The sequence below is a fragment of the Ischnura elegans genome, chromosome 2, assembly GCF_921293095.1.
Source record: "Ischnura elegans chromosome 2, ioIscEleg1.1, whole genome shotgun sequence".
NCBI classification, from domain to species: domain Eukaryota; kingdom Metazoa; phylum Arthropoda; class Insecta; order Odonata; family Coenagrionidae; genus Ischnura; species Ischnura elegans.
In genome coordinates this window covers 15,668,894-15,684,442 of record NC_060247.1, presented here as the reverse complement: position 1 = coordinate 15,684,442, position 15,549 = coordinate 15,668,894, and the positions used below count along the sequence as shown (strand labels likewise).

The 15,549-nt window shown below is 39.5% G+C and overlaps 1 protein-coding gene across 4 annotated transcripts in view; it reads right to left on the bottom strand.

Moving 5' to 3' along the window:
- Positions 1 to 3,251: 3,251 nt before the first annotated feature.
- The window catches only part of LOC124153422 (slit homolog 3 protein-like), a 106,999-nt gene continuing 94,701 nt past the window's right edge, over positions 3,252 to 15,549 (bottom strand). For all 4 annotated transcript variants that reach the window (XM_046526566.1, XM_046526564.1, XM_046526567.1 and 1 more), the window contains exons 3-4: positions 11,866 to 12,397; positions 3,252 to 5,742 (exon numbers count right to left, since the gene is read on the bottom strand). In XM_046526566.1, the coding sequence (XP_046382522.1) occupies positions 5,432 to 5,742; positions 11,866 to 12,397 (843 nt within the window). In that variant the 3' untranslated portion in view covers positions 3,252 to 5,431. The remainder of the gene's footprint in view (positions 5,743 to 11,865; positions 12,398 to 15,549) is intronic.

The window sequence follows — 15,549 nt, the reverse complement described above, 5'->3', positions numbered from 1 at the left end:
GGGGGAATGGGAAATGTTGAGTTCATAGGAGGAGGGAGATGACTACGAAAAACATAACTCCATTCAATTCATAATTGACCATTTTTACATAAAACCTGTCATTCAAGTAATATAATATGCATAGTTACTTTGACCCATTCATATCTGATCTCCAAGACTAGCAAGCACTCATCCAATGGATCAGTGGAAATATTCATTCAAAAGAAACAACCTATTGGGCTTTCTAGTGAATTTTTGAAGTGTTGCTCATGCATGCTCAATGCAAAATGACTGGTTAAATGAGGACCATGGGTGGGCTTGCAGGGTTACACTCTTAAGAACAAAGCTTGGCTTATCACCCTTGCACCTCAGGAGGGGAAGGACAGTGGAAGGAAAAAAAGGATGGGAGGTGCTGCTGCCATGAGAGCCCAACAACAATGGGGAAAAAACCCACACTGTCATTGGGGCGGCAGGGCCCACTACTAGCGAAACCATGCTTTGCCATTCCAACAGAAAGGAAAGATTTCCCTATGAGGAAGAGAAACTATACAATTTTCTGCAGATAGAATACAAAATGGCAATAAAGCTTGACTTTTTTGCTGATTAGGGAGTAAAATGTGAAGATGAAGCTATTGTTTTTTTCTAAATCTCTCAGTAAAGTGCTGATGGACTTTGTTCACCAAAAGCATTTAAAGGATTTGGATGACACTCATTATATGCAGCCCTTTTACTCCCTCAAAATGAATTTCTGGCAACTTGGAAGAACTCATAGCAAAAAAAAATCAAATATAATATATTGAGCCGCACATCATGCATGATATTCGTAATGCTAGCAAAGTATCCCATGCCAAACTTTGAGGCACATGATGAACTTGTTGATGTTACAACAAAATAAGTTGTGTTCAAATAAATCTTGTAGAAATATTGCAATGTCTCATTTAAGTAACCATTTTCCAATAATGCAGCAAGAGTGGGAATCATGGGTTTCAAGTTCCCATGGAAATGTTAGAGAAGAATTATTTTAAGACCAGTACCTTCAAATGACCCCAACAAAAAAATCACCACATTTCTGTGAAAGCCCCACTATCAAAATATTTTTCTGGCTACGGCAATAGTAGCAAAATATAAAAGAGCTCTTCAAGACCTGGTGCCGGAGAGGGATAAGGAAGATAAAATGGAAAGCATAGGGTGAGAGGTGGGGATTATATGGAAGAATAGGAGAAAGAATAAGAGGTATGTAGAAGAATAACAAAAATAATTGGAGGGGAATGAACAAGATGCATCACTGTGTGCCAATGATGAATGAGGTGGATTGGACGAGTAATCAGTCCCAGTAGCAAATGGAAACTTAATGGAAGGAAAAATTGTTGGAAAAGTAGCCAGAGGAAGATCAAGGTACAAGTAACTAGGGGAGATCAAGAACGATCTGGTACAGAAGAACCATGGTGAGGCAAAAGAACTAGCTTGGGTGAGCAGTGGCGCAGCAAGGGGGGGATTTGGGGGATAAAACTCCGCCCAGAGCTCAGAGAAATTTTTTAGTTTAATCCATTTTACTTAATTGGATTGATATTACTAATATAATACTATAAGGATTAACAAAATATCCCTCATGAAGCCGTAAAACTCACCATTTTGAACCATTTATCTTAAAATTCTGCAATTTATTAATCTCGGACATACTGCTTATCCTGGTGGGTATTCCATACCCCCACACACCCTGGTATTAGTTGCACCTAAACCACCCCCAGCCTTAATTCCTAGCTGCGCCCCTGTGGATGAGATAGGGAGTAATGGAGGGCTGCATCATACCATTCTTAGGATTGTATGTACTACAATGTATGCATGACAACTCATGTTGGTATAAACTTGCATTTCTGAGATTTTATTCATGACTATCACTTCAACTTCATGTTAACTAGAGGAAAAGGTGGAATCCTGGATCATGCTGCTCAGAGGATACATATCAACTAACTCCAGATATCTTCTAGCCAGTTCTCACCACCGTCCATTAAAATCAGGAATCACAGTGGCATACAAGAAGAGACTTTCCCAGTATATGTGAGCACTGAATGATTCTCGGCCTTCCCCTTTCATTAAAAACTTCATCATGGCCAATGTTTTGAAGGGCATGTTACTCATCATCTTTTGAGCAGTCTGCTGCAGGGATTGAACAACCAGGCTGACATAGGCGGATCCAGGGGGGGGGGCACGGGGGCACATGCCCCCCCCAGACCCTAAAAAATATGCAAGATTTTTAATACGATCCCATTATCATTGCGTTCGTTTTGTATTACGAGGTATCCTTGTGCCCCACCCAGAACAAAATCCTGGATACGGCCTTGCTTGTGCCCCTCCCAGAAAAAAATCCTGGATCCGCCCCTGCAGGCTGATATTATATGTACAGCCTAAAGGTCAAGCCAGATGTGATTGGTATATGCACCATGGTCTATAAATTAAATTGCCGAAAGTGTAACTAGGCATATGAATGAAAAACAGGTAGTACAGTATGGACAAGAGTTAAGGAGCATAAGACTTCCATTTCACTGGGCCACTTTCATATGTCAATGCTTCAATTTATTTTGAGAGGAAAATGAAACTTCCAGAGGAAGTCCCACTCTTACCCTTATCTCCTCCCTGGACCCCTATAGGATGTATGAAAAATTTTACATGCATTCAATGTGTGATTAAACTCAGGAAGTCTCCAGTAATAGAGACAAAACTGATAGTTTCTTAAATGTGACATGAGTTCTACCAAGAGAGCATTACTGGTTATCATGGACTGCAAAATTTTTCATCAATTGACAAACTTTACTTGACTTCTGCAAACATTCTTGAAAGTAGCTCAGAGTTTTGAGAGGGTTATTTTGAAAATGTATGTGGCATTTAGGTGATTTTTTCCCTGGCTCAAAGACCATTTCACTTTGCTCTATATAAAAATAACCACTTCGCATGGGTGAGGTGATACGAAAAGGATGTGTTGGAAGGGACAAGGGACCGCTCATAGCTACTACACATGCGTATGAAGAGTTGGCAGCAGAGCCCACCTCACAGTCACAATCGCCAACTTTCACTGGGACGGCAATCGAATGCATACACTCAAGCCTAAAGTTTACCAAGTGTGGTTATGCTCAACTGCTCACTTGTCGAGTCCACTGGTGTGAACGGATTCAAGTGACTCGGCAGCTGCTTGAGCATTTGCTTACAAATTTTCTTTGCTCAAATCCATAGCAAGTTGAAGATCTACAACATAAATTAAAGCAAATGCCCATTAATTATAGTTTTCACTATAGAAATGTATTGTATCAAAGTTTGTTATACAATATGTATCCATACACACTGTAGTTTCTACATATCCAAAGTTCAAAAGTAAAGATATATTTTCCAAGTACAGACATTGTTCCACTCTAACAAAATCTTCATGTTACTCTTTTTACAGTAGATTTAATAAATTATTAAGTTACAACAAACATTATATCAAAATTTCATTTCAGCCACAACATGAACATGCTTTTAAATCAATTCTATAAAGTGATAGTCACTGCAGTACTTACATTAGCCACACGAATCCACTTCCTATTGAGACTGACCATAAAATGCTCAAAAGACAACGCATGCAAATTCATCTGTCATATACAAATTTCAAAGAACAATAAGAACACTTAAGTGTCAAAATTTTTCCAAAAGCCTGTCAGTCTTGAGTGATTTCATGGCATGAAAGACTAATCTTCTTGATAACCTGATTTCCCAAGAATATCTGTGGGTGTAAAAAAGATTGATAACCACCATTAACTTCAGTTCATAGGTAATGGCCAATATACGTTCCATTTCACCTTCATTGACACATATAGAATGGAAACTCAATGATACCTAAGGTTGAAATATGAGGGTTGAGACATTTGTTACCTTTATGGAATAAATTTTTCCCTATGAAACACGAGTGACCTTAAGTCTTTCATATTCATTTAAGTACTGAGGTGAAGACTATCATCAAAAAGAGTACGAAATGGTTATCATTCGATTGTATCAATCAAAATCATCATTGGTAGAAATTGATGAATTGGAAAAATACTTAAATCCATATACATATATCACTTTCTTGACTTCCATCATAAAGGCAAATCAAAATATTGACCTCTTAGTTGACGGTCGACAGTTATACAATAACCAAGTAACTTTATAAAAGTTACGGCAGTTATTTTACAAATCAGTCCTCAGTTCATTAAACACAACCACGTCAAAATAGCGAATGCATCTCTCCATAAATTGAAACTTCCTTGGCATGTAAACTTTAAATAAGCTAATGGAACTGATAATGACTTAATTTCATATTTATTAACATCATAATGAAAATTATCAATGCCATTTTCTTAATGCAACAGTAATAACAAAAATAAAGTTCGCTAACGTCATCAGGAAAACACAAAATTACCCAAAAACTACCACAAATATGATCAGGCAAACATTGGCCATTAGATATTCATAGTGCTCCACAAATATATTAAACTACTGTAAACTTCATATCACAACATCTAGTGTGCCCCCCTTTTGTATGATTTGTTTGTGTACCAATTGCAATTACTTCGGTAATCTTTCATTATGAAAATGAAAGCATCAGATTCTTTTAATCATGTTTTCAGTCAGTGATGGCAAGATCTCTGAGGCTACTTTGAACAATTATTTATTCTTAATCATTTTAGGAAAAAAGCAACTTAGTGGCAAAGTATGTATTGGCAAAATAAACTGTAGGCTTGATGATTCTGCAACTTCTCTGCATGCACATCCATGTAAATTCATCCTAGCTTTCCTAATTCAACTGTCTCAGCATTACACATATGACTGAATTATAAATTTCATTGATAAAATTTGGTTTCATCTTTGGCTTCATGATTTCCATGGATTATTATCATCACACCTATGTTTTTATGTACATTATCCTAACATGGTTAGTTACCGAGACATGAAGTATGGGCAGTTCTCTATCAAATTGCAACGTTCTTATGTAAAATACTGTCCAAAAAAGGATGCATGTGAACTGACAATGCAAGACATGGTTACATCAATGCTGCAATTCAATTATTCAACCGTCCATGCCCACACTACTGTTAGGAACATCTTTTTTAGGGTATTGTTTGTCTCCAGTCCAAAGAAAGAACATAATATCCCATTCTAAAAGAAGGCTGTGAGATATTATTGTTTTTCAGGCACTTTCATTTCCAGGCTGGTATAAAACTAAGCAGTCTTCTTGTGGAACTACCAAAGGTAGTCATGTGTCAACTTCTTCTGAGAGGCTTCTTCTTGAATCTTCTTGAATATAGCCATTGATTCAGAGGAACATTGGTGGATTTTGACAAGGTTCTCCAGAATGGAACTTCCACACCCACTCAGGAATCTTCTCCTTATAGTTCAGGCCATTCATGGAAATCCATTCAGGGCAGCATTGTTAATACTTGTATCAGCCATCTGCGTCATCCCTGAGGGGCTGGTGGTCCAATCCATTCTTTTCCTTGGCCGCCGCTCGTGCTGCTCTCTCTTCCCTCAGCCTTTTCTTCTGCCTGTGTCGTCGGAAGAAGCAGGCGACGATTAAAACGGCAACAGCCACACCAAGAGCGACTATTCCTCCAATTATCCACGACCTCTTTGTCTCAACTGCTTGACGTTGGAGCTCCTCTGCCTCAGCAAGGGCTGCCTGACAAGCAGTATAGAACTTTTCTTCTTTCAGCAGTAGCATGTCACACCTTGGTGAAACACTTTGAGACATTTTCTCTGCAAGAGGAAGGAAAATATAGTTATAATGAGTTAGTTTTCATAAACAAATTTTAAATCATTAACTCTTGATAGTGGGACTACATTTTGTGATCAGGAATACATTTTTTTCTCAAAAATTAATTTATTTTAGCCTTTTGTGATTGATGTGAACCTGGCTGCCCCAATTGCAGCTGTGCAACAGTCAAGATATGGCTAAAGTAATTAATCTTTTTGACTGATCCAATCAAAGAGGTCTGCCCTAAGATGAAATCTCTTCTCAAAAAGAAAAAAATAACACAAAGGATTTCTCTGACACACTACTCAATAGTATAGTAATGAAGCTTGTTTCTTTTTTAGGCAGATATCACCACAGACATCCAAAATGAAAGGCATCTCCCCTACTCTACAAGCAGATTTGGCTGATTTCAGTCCAGATCTGCATAATAGGAACACTCCTCAGAGACCTCACATAAATTCTAATATGCAAGTGGGTCATAAACAACAAATTCAGAATAACATTCTATTTGATCCGGGCAATAACTGAGTACCTATACATATAAATTTTTACAAATTGTGATAAACATTTTAAATCAGGAAGAAGTCGTCTCACTACGCATCTTTTTTTACCTTCTACCATCTTCCGATTTATTTTATCAAAGATGAACACCCTCCTAGCAGCACACACGGGATGAATTTTGCTGCATTCGAGGCGTGGGAGGGGGAGAAGTGAGCGGGGAGGGGACGGGATCGGCCTGCCGATCTTGTATCCGCGACGCTGCGTGGGTGTTGGAATATTTTCTTCGCGGACGCGGACTCAAATTAGGAATTTTGTGGCTAAAAGGAGGCAGATGCGTCAAAATGCACAACATTTTTGTCCTATTAGAGCAAAAACTCGGCAAAATCTAGAGGGAATGACCATAAAATATTATATTTTTCGAATTTTGACCTCCCCCCTAAATTGCATTTGAGCGAGGGTCAGGTGTTCACCTAGAGGTCTCAAAATTTTCAGGCCTTATTTTTGATCAGTCCCACAAATTATTTTCATTGGGCCAGTTGGATTTGAAAAAAAAAAATCGATATTTCCGATCCGACCTACTGCGCAGCGCTTCCAGCAAGCCCGTTGCAGTTTTTGACGAATCTCGCAGCTTTCTTTCGTATTTTATTAGCATCGCAAATTGAGTCTTTCTGCGCCGCATCCCTAATACTCGCCGCATATTCAAGATTTGGCCGGACTAAGGGCGAAATAGCACCTCTATTTATTTTTTCATCCGAAAAAATTTTACACCATTTATATCTCCTGTTTTTGAATATACCGAATTAAAAAAATAACCGAGAGTTGGAATGAATTTCAATGTCTCACTTACCTAATGCTAATAAGGGAAAAGTTTCGTAAATCCACAGAGAATATTTGTTGTACGACCAGGTTTTATCGATATCACCAGCAGTAATCGACATTTTCAGTGTACGGCATAGAGAAAGTTTAAGTGCTTTTTATTAATGACACTTTCAAACCCATACATTGCGATCAGGTGCGACGGTCAAATATTCTCAGGTGAAACACATAGGTTTTCGTAGATACATCGCATCACACACATACGTACATGAGAGCAAAAACGTTTTCTACTCGTGACGACCGGCATTGGAGAGATAACGAAGCTTGTAAACACTCTTTCGGAACAAATAGCCGTATTTTGACACAACATCAAACAGCCGAGCCCTGAGATTTCACAGTGCTGACGCAATAGACCATAGCGGAACGGTGTAAATACTTCATTTGACAAGAAGGTGCGCCGTTCAATTTTAATGGCGGCGTGTTTGCTTGGACCACGAGCATTACAAAAGCGACTGCACGTTCCTTCCGAGGTAAATACGTCTCGAATTCACGAACCCCTCCGCCCAGGAACACAGCGAAAGAGCGGAAAATTGCTGCCGCTGAAACAGAATAGGCGAAAATCGTGATGCAAAAATGGGTGTTACGTAGAATAATTAGGACATGACCTACTCATCGCTCGGAATTTAAACAGTGCCAACCACAGTAAAAAGAAAAAGTACTCGGCGATAATAATGGTAATCAGAGCTGTAACTGGGAAATACCCTAAGCACCAAATAATAGAATATGTAGCCGTCAATTCACGGAAAAGTTTCGGAAATCAGGAATTCAGCAGAATTAAATCCTTGCCACGCAGAGATAGTGTTCATGAAATGATCTATAAATACAAGTAAAATTTTTCTGAACAGATTGTAGAGCATGGTAGCCACAGAAAAAACAAAGGTTGAAACGACGGGCATTTCAAAGTACCTACCTACAATGCCTAAGTTTGGTGACGAATATTCGAGCGTGGTAAAAATAGGGCTGATTAGGGCCACGTTTCATTTATTAATTTAAGAGGCGCGAAGGAGTCCGAAGTAGAACGGCGGTTAGATAACGCTTATTTTTATTTCACCCATGAAGATATTTTAAACAATTTTATCCAAAGAGCAATTAAAGTCTACGCTATTATTCAAATAAAAAAGGGCACCTACTGTTTACCTAAGTCGTCAAATTTGCTCAAAGAAAATACAATGTCATATAAATTGAAAGGACTACATCTACAAAAAATACCTCATAAAAACCAGAAAAAGATCGGCCAAAATTTGCTCTCCGCAACTGAAAAGTTTGATTTCCCTATCTTGTTTTCATGAATTGGGTAGAGGTATTGGTAATGAATATCAGAAAATTTCTCAACTGGAACGATTTCCTGAAGTTCTCATGAAATAAATTCCAAAAAACATATTTGCGTGAATGATCTCTGTTTTGTTTTAAATTATCCCCTTCATAATTTTGTTCTTGAGATGAGAAAATCCATTACTGACCACTCGCATCTAAACCACCTCTCTCAATTTCTCAACCTCTATTGACAGAAGGTCAGACCTCTATCCAGTTAAATGGCCTTCATTAATTTTGGTACTTTTGAGTAGGAAAGAAATGGATTTCCGCGTGAGATACCTCCCCCATTATAATTACCTTCCGACCTGAAGCCGTGAACATTTTTGAACACCCATTCAGTGCTGAGAAAATTCTATTATCGTAACCAAATCGTTTAATCCATAATTTAGCCATTCCTTTTTGACAGTTCCAAAAAAATTCGCTGGTCGCAAACCGAGATAATGCGTTCAAAATTCAGGTTAATTATGGATGGAACAGCGATAATCATGGCCTATGGAGAACGAGGTCGTAAATAATTATAAGCGAGTGGGATGCTGGGAGATGAAGTTGCTTCCGCCGCGCTACGAAGGACGAAGCACCAGCAGCGCTGGTGGCGATGGCTTGAAATTTATCGGAACGACCACGACTTAGAGCGGGCTCTTGGGAAATAAAGTAAGTCATTTAGTATTCCACTAATTCATAAAAATCACTAGGTTCTTACGAAATAAAAAGTGGCCAATACAGGAGAAAATACACGGTGAATAGTTAAAGGTTTAGCAGGAAAGAATAATTAGAACATAGTGAAAAAAAGGCAAGCGTGGGTAATATGCAAGAAATATGTTCAATTGCCGACGTAAAAAAATTTTAGAATGACGTACGGCATGAGAAATGAGCATTTTTTTGATTAATTTAAACACTTGAAAGCATATGAATATATGTTAAGCGAAATAATACGTTGGAGTTTTACGGTCGGTAATAATCGCGAGCAGTAAGAAAAGATCGGCAATAATTTCGAAAAAATATTTGCAATTTCTTAGTCAAATAACGAACAAAATTTATCCAAATGCAGAGTTAAATACAAGCAGCATGAAGTCGGTTAGACTAACTGCGTCGTTTAGGAAGAAGCTAGAAAAATTGTCTTAACCATTCCATCACTTTGCAATTGAATTGATCCAAAGCTAACAGGCGGAAGCGCTATCACAGCTTTGGCTAAATATTAACGAAGCGAAGTCTTTTTAGGATTATGGAAAATTATTCACCGGATTAACCCAATTCCAATTCCACGCCGAGGAATTTAGGCCAGATAATTACTTTGGCATCCAAGGTGATCTCGTTCCTTAACAAATCGCACAGCCATGCAACAGGATGAAGTTCCTTAAGAAACACCATTAATAATGAAGTTTCGTTGCCTGGGTGGCCAATCAACTTCATAGGACTGTATGAAGACGACCATGGCGTCATTGGATGACTCGGCCATCAAATACCCTCGGGCACAGTCTGCATGGATTTCAGTCAACCATTGACTGGAGAGAGATGCAAGTTTCCCCATTGAATGTGTCCAGTAGAGTGCCCTAATGGTTTTTGACAGCATGAGCTGGGAGGATGTTATTAGATCCCACTAGAATTGAAGGAGTCTTACTTGGTGAGGTCCTCACGATCAATGATCACGCTCGTGCTGCAGCTAACTTGCGAACTTCCCAACGAGATAACTATTATACGCAATACGTTTTAATAATTGAAATTCAACAACCGTACTTCCTCGGAGGGTGAACACTAACGATCACGACAGAATAATCACTCTGTATGCATCTGCACAACCATTAAAAATATTTTGTACTTACTTTACATAACTTACAAATAATTATGGTTAATACTTATAGTAATTTCTTAAAATTTCCAGAGTATACTAAGGAAACCCACTCCAGTATATCTGTATCTAGTGTAAAATTTCCATCTTAGAGATATAGGTAAGTATTGGATGGTATCTATTGACCCCTGTCATGTGTGATATTTGTAAAAAAATAAAAGGAAAAACCCCAAATGAAGAGCCGAAAAATCAAAAATTTACGGTGGAACTTTCAAATACGTAAAATTTTTTCGTAATCTAATATTCCATGAATTTCAGGCCATCAAAACATGCACACAGGCAAGGCAAGTTCGCCATCATCGACTTCAGCAATTTCTTTTCTGGGGTTTGATTCTGTGGTAATGAACGAGACACCAGCATTCCATCTAGGGGAGAAGCTGGTTTCCGTGTTTCCACCGCGTTGTTTGATACCTGATGAAGGCAATCCTGCCAGCCTCTATATTGAAGTACACTCCGAAGTGGTGGTAAGTAATATAAATTGATTTTCATTCAGTTGGGCTCTGATTGGCAGAAGTCGCCCTTGGGTTTTGGGGTTATCAAACCCCACTCATGAACTGAAGATGGTGGCGGGATTGTCGCCGAAACTAACGTCATCAAACGACGCGATGGGAACCCCGGAAACCATGAGAGCATCTACTCCCTATCGCGGAAGCCTTCACATGAATTAAGGGAGAAACTAATTTGTCAAAAGCTGAATTGTTGCAAAATACATGCATATTCAGGGTTTGATCAGAATACGATTAAAAATTTATTAGTTTTCATTAATGCACATGTCATAATAGTAAACGTCGATTCGATTGAATATGCAAGGTTTCATCTGTACGGATGCGTGACTAGAAACAGTGAAGATGAAATTCTGGGACGCAAACTCGACTGCCATGCTCCTCACGAAACAGGCATGATAAGTGCTTTAAATAAATTACATTGTGAAATATTTGCGGATTGTGTGTGGCACGTGGAGAGCGCCCTCTGATGGAAAGATGATCCAAAATTAGGACATTACATTCGACAGCGAGGATATTACAAATTCGTTGTTCCTGCGGACAATAACGTTCCTCGTCCATCCAGTTATAATTTTAAATAGGAACCTATTCAGATTTATTTAAGTATACCGGTACTAGCCACGGTGATAACTCTTACGGAGTCACCCGCAATGCACAAATTGTGCGAAAAATCCACAGAGGAAAAATCATTCCGGTCAAGGCGAATGATTTTACCTCTGTTGATTTTTCGCACCAAATCAGATACCATAGCGGCTAGTGCTTTCCTCTAAGAGGGACATCCCAGTTAATTAGCGCTCATCTAAAACGGGATCTAAAAATCACATCAACTTGAAATCACTGCCAATTGGAGACCATAATTTCATTAATGCAATAAAAAATGCTCATTTCAAACAAATATTTTCACATGAATTATTGTTAACTTTTTCGCGGGTTTTAAAGAAGTCGGAGTAATGGAGTCCGTCTCGACATTTTCAGTATGATCTCGTTGCGGCTCTGTGGGTATATGCCACACTGTAGTTCATTTGAGTAGACCACATTATTCACCTACTAAGTATGTGTTTACACCGCCTCAATTCAACACGCACCTTCCTCATTTTCATCGACGAGGACTTCGCCGCGCCGGGTGCCGCCGGAGCAGGCGAGCGGCCGCGCCGTCTCCACCCTCCGCTCCCGGATCCACCTGGAGAGGCGCGCCGTGGAGCAGCCGCATTGGATGGGGTTGCCGGTGATGTCGAGGTGGGCGAGGGAGCAGAGGGGCCCGAAAGGCCTGGGGTCCACCTCGGTCAGCGAGTTGGAGGAGAGGTTGAGCTTCTTGAGGCTGGGCAGGGCGGAGAAAGCCTCGTTGGGGATGAAGTCGACGCCGCACGCCGACGCGTCCAGCTCTTGCAGCGAGTGGGAGGTGATGAAGGGGGCGAGGCGGGCGGGGGAGGCGGGGGCCCCGGGCGGCGGGGGCGGCGCGGGGGGCAGCAGCCTCAGGAGCGGGTTGCCCCGCAACACGACCTTGCGCAGCGCCACGCACTCCTCGAAGAGATCGGGCGGCAGCGAGGTGAGGCTGTTCTCAGACAGATAGAGCACCTCCAATTCCGGCACCCCGCGGAATGCGTACTGATTGACGACCTAGGGGGAAGAGAGAGAGAGGGATGATGTTACACGGAATAAAACAACCCCTTACAAAGAGCGGCGAGATATTTTGAAACGGTGAGAAGCTACAGCTACTTGGGAACTTTGCTAACTGAAGACTGGAAAAGTATAGGAGAAATAAAAAGAAGGATAGGAATGGCGAAAGAGGTTTTCAAGAAGAAGAAGAGAGCCTTGTGTAACAAGGCACTGGAATTAAAATTGAGGGAGAGATTGGAGGAATTGGTGTGGAGTGTGTTTATGTATGGATGTGAGACTTGGACGATGGGGAAGAGAGACAAGGATAGGATTGGGGCGTTTGAGGAGCGGGTTTGGAGGAAGATGGAGGGAATACGGTGGACGGATCGAGTTAGGAATGAGCGAGTGTTAAATAGGATAGACGAGTAGATATTAGTACAAGATATGTAATTAAAATAAAACTATTTTTTCAAGGAAATAATCTCATAAATTCCACGGCTTGCCACCCCCTCCGCCCCCCAGTTATGATCCTGGGTACGCCCTTGATCTTGAGTCCAATAATATCGATTCCACGATCGATGTGCGGTGTGATCCATGACAATAGGAATGTGTAACAAATTGTACTGACTCATGGTGAATCCATTTAGGTCAAATTAAGTTGCTGTGGATGAGTTTGGTATCACAATTATTTTATTTTTATTTTTATAGGGATACAATCGATATCTACTTATTGTATGTTAAGGTAAATGCGTTGGCATATCAGAAAAGAGTGGAACAAAATCGTGTAAGAAACATTGTGACTCAAATTGCACAGATATAAGTAGGGAACATTTATTTAATGGAATATTTATCGATATATCATCTCCTAGTTGATTCCATTCATGTGAGTGTAAGCCTAGAGGGATATTAACTGCATTCTTTCTCAACGAAGTTTTCTTAGGTTTCCACCGGGTCAACAGCTGTCTCCACCACCGTCGCAACTTCCTTAAAGGGGTTAGAACATTAATTGGGCTGTTCACATAATAATATCAACGAGTACGAGTCTGTAGCACTTAAAATCAGTTCAAAATAATAAATCCTTCTTAAAAGCATTAGCCCATCAATACTTCTACTTGAAAGCTACAATTCCAAGGTTGAATTCTGGTCAGTTTCTTCGATGCGAGACATAAAAACAGCCAATACTGATATTTCTCGTTTCCATTATCTTAACTTCAACGAAAAAAAGTTGACTAATGACAATTTAACGAATTCTCCAAGTGGTTTACATTACGCTTAAAAATCCCAAAATAAGGTTTTCATCACTTTTAAAGTGTCGCCATTAATTCTTTGATTGCTAAGTGGGGATTAATTATCCCTGTAACAGTTTTCATATGAAATTTCAATGACTATACGGTCGATATTGACATTCGTTTTTGACCACAACTCATCATCTACATATTTTTCGTTTCTAAAAGCGCGAAAATTACTGAATTTTACTTAAGGTGGTGAGATCTTACGATTATTTACCATAGCGTTTGAAATCATCTGCACTTAACATCTTAATTATGAAAACGGTTATTTGGTAGTGGAAGTACCTGGACTTGTGTTTAAATATTATTTATACTCATTTTGGCAGACCTCGCCCAGGTATATCGTTCGAAATTCATGATAACTGATCCAAAATTAAGTTTCTATTAAAATGATATACTGGTGATACATGATTTAACATATTTCTTACTATAACGGCAGTGGCGTAGCCAGGAATTTTGTTCGGGGGGGGGGGTCCAAAACCAGGTGGGAGAATTTTTGAAAAACAGGGTACTAAGTAATGGGGTTTAAACACTTTTAATAATCGAAAAAATTTCATTTGTTAAAAAATTTTTGCTATTCGATGATTTTTAAAAAATATTTTGATTTCTTCAGTGAAGAAAAATGAGTGTTTTCATATTTAGAGGCTCATAGTATAGAGAAGTTCATATCCCCCGGGCCTCCCCCGATATATGAAAACACAATTATTTTATTTCCTAAAAGTAAATATTGAAAAAAATCGTGAATTTGCTAAATATTTCTTCGACAAATAAAGTTTTTAAAAGTGTTAAAATTAGTTGAAAACTCTCCACTTTATACCCTGTTTTTCCAAAATTTTCCGCCCTAGTTTTGAACCCCCCCCCCCCCCGGAACAAAATCCCTGGCTTAGCCACTGGAACTATCGACATGACGTACGATTGTTCTCTTTATTTCAACCCAATGAAAAGCAATGATTTGTAATCATGGTCCAATTATAGTGAAAGAGCACTGACGTAATTACTCCCCATATTTGTTTATGAGAGGGTATTCTGCACTTACTCCAGTACTGAGCCGTCGTGCGCTTACCAAGTTGAAATGGACACTATGATATGGGCGAGGATATTATGACAAGAGGCACGTAATGTAATGGGAGGTTCCCGTTGAGGAAACAATGGCGCGATTGTTGATCGCAGCCAGCTCCAGGATACGGGGAAGGGATGACGACGCGCCCTTTCAATTTGTATTACATCAGTTTAACATGGTTCACTCCCTGGCGGAGTTCGGTATTCTCTCCGCGAACACTACTCCTGCGTAACTGAAACGCTTTCTGACTTAATCGGCGGTAAAAAAAATGTAGGAACTTGTGTATAGCCAACTGGGATAGTTAACTGGGACATAGTCAACTGGGACGGTACGGTTGACTGAAACGTATATGCAACGAAGATTTTTGTCTTCCTGAACGAAGATGTAACTCAAGGAATTTTTCGAATTATACGCCGGATACTCAGGCTCATTTTCGCCGATGCGTCGATACTTTTCGATAGCTGAGAATCTTATTGGTATAAACTTAAATGAAAGAGAAATGATAAGTCAAATTGTTACTCGATTTAAGAAAAATATGGGCATTGTTCAAATTTTGGTTTGCACATTGCACACAAAATACAATGTACTACGTCTCGTAGACTCGCATACCCGTGGTTAATGTTCCATTTCCTTTTAAGAAGAGAAGAAAAAGTAATGATCGTAAACTGCACTTTCTGGAGCATAACTGAAAAATGATATAATGATTTGGTTCGACCTTTCGACTGCTTATTTCCAATTTCCTCCCCTGCAGTCGTTGAAATCACCTCTTCAGTTCCGGATGGTTGGTCAAGCTTGTTGGGAGAATGATTGGGAACAGAACAATG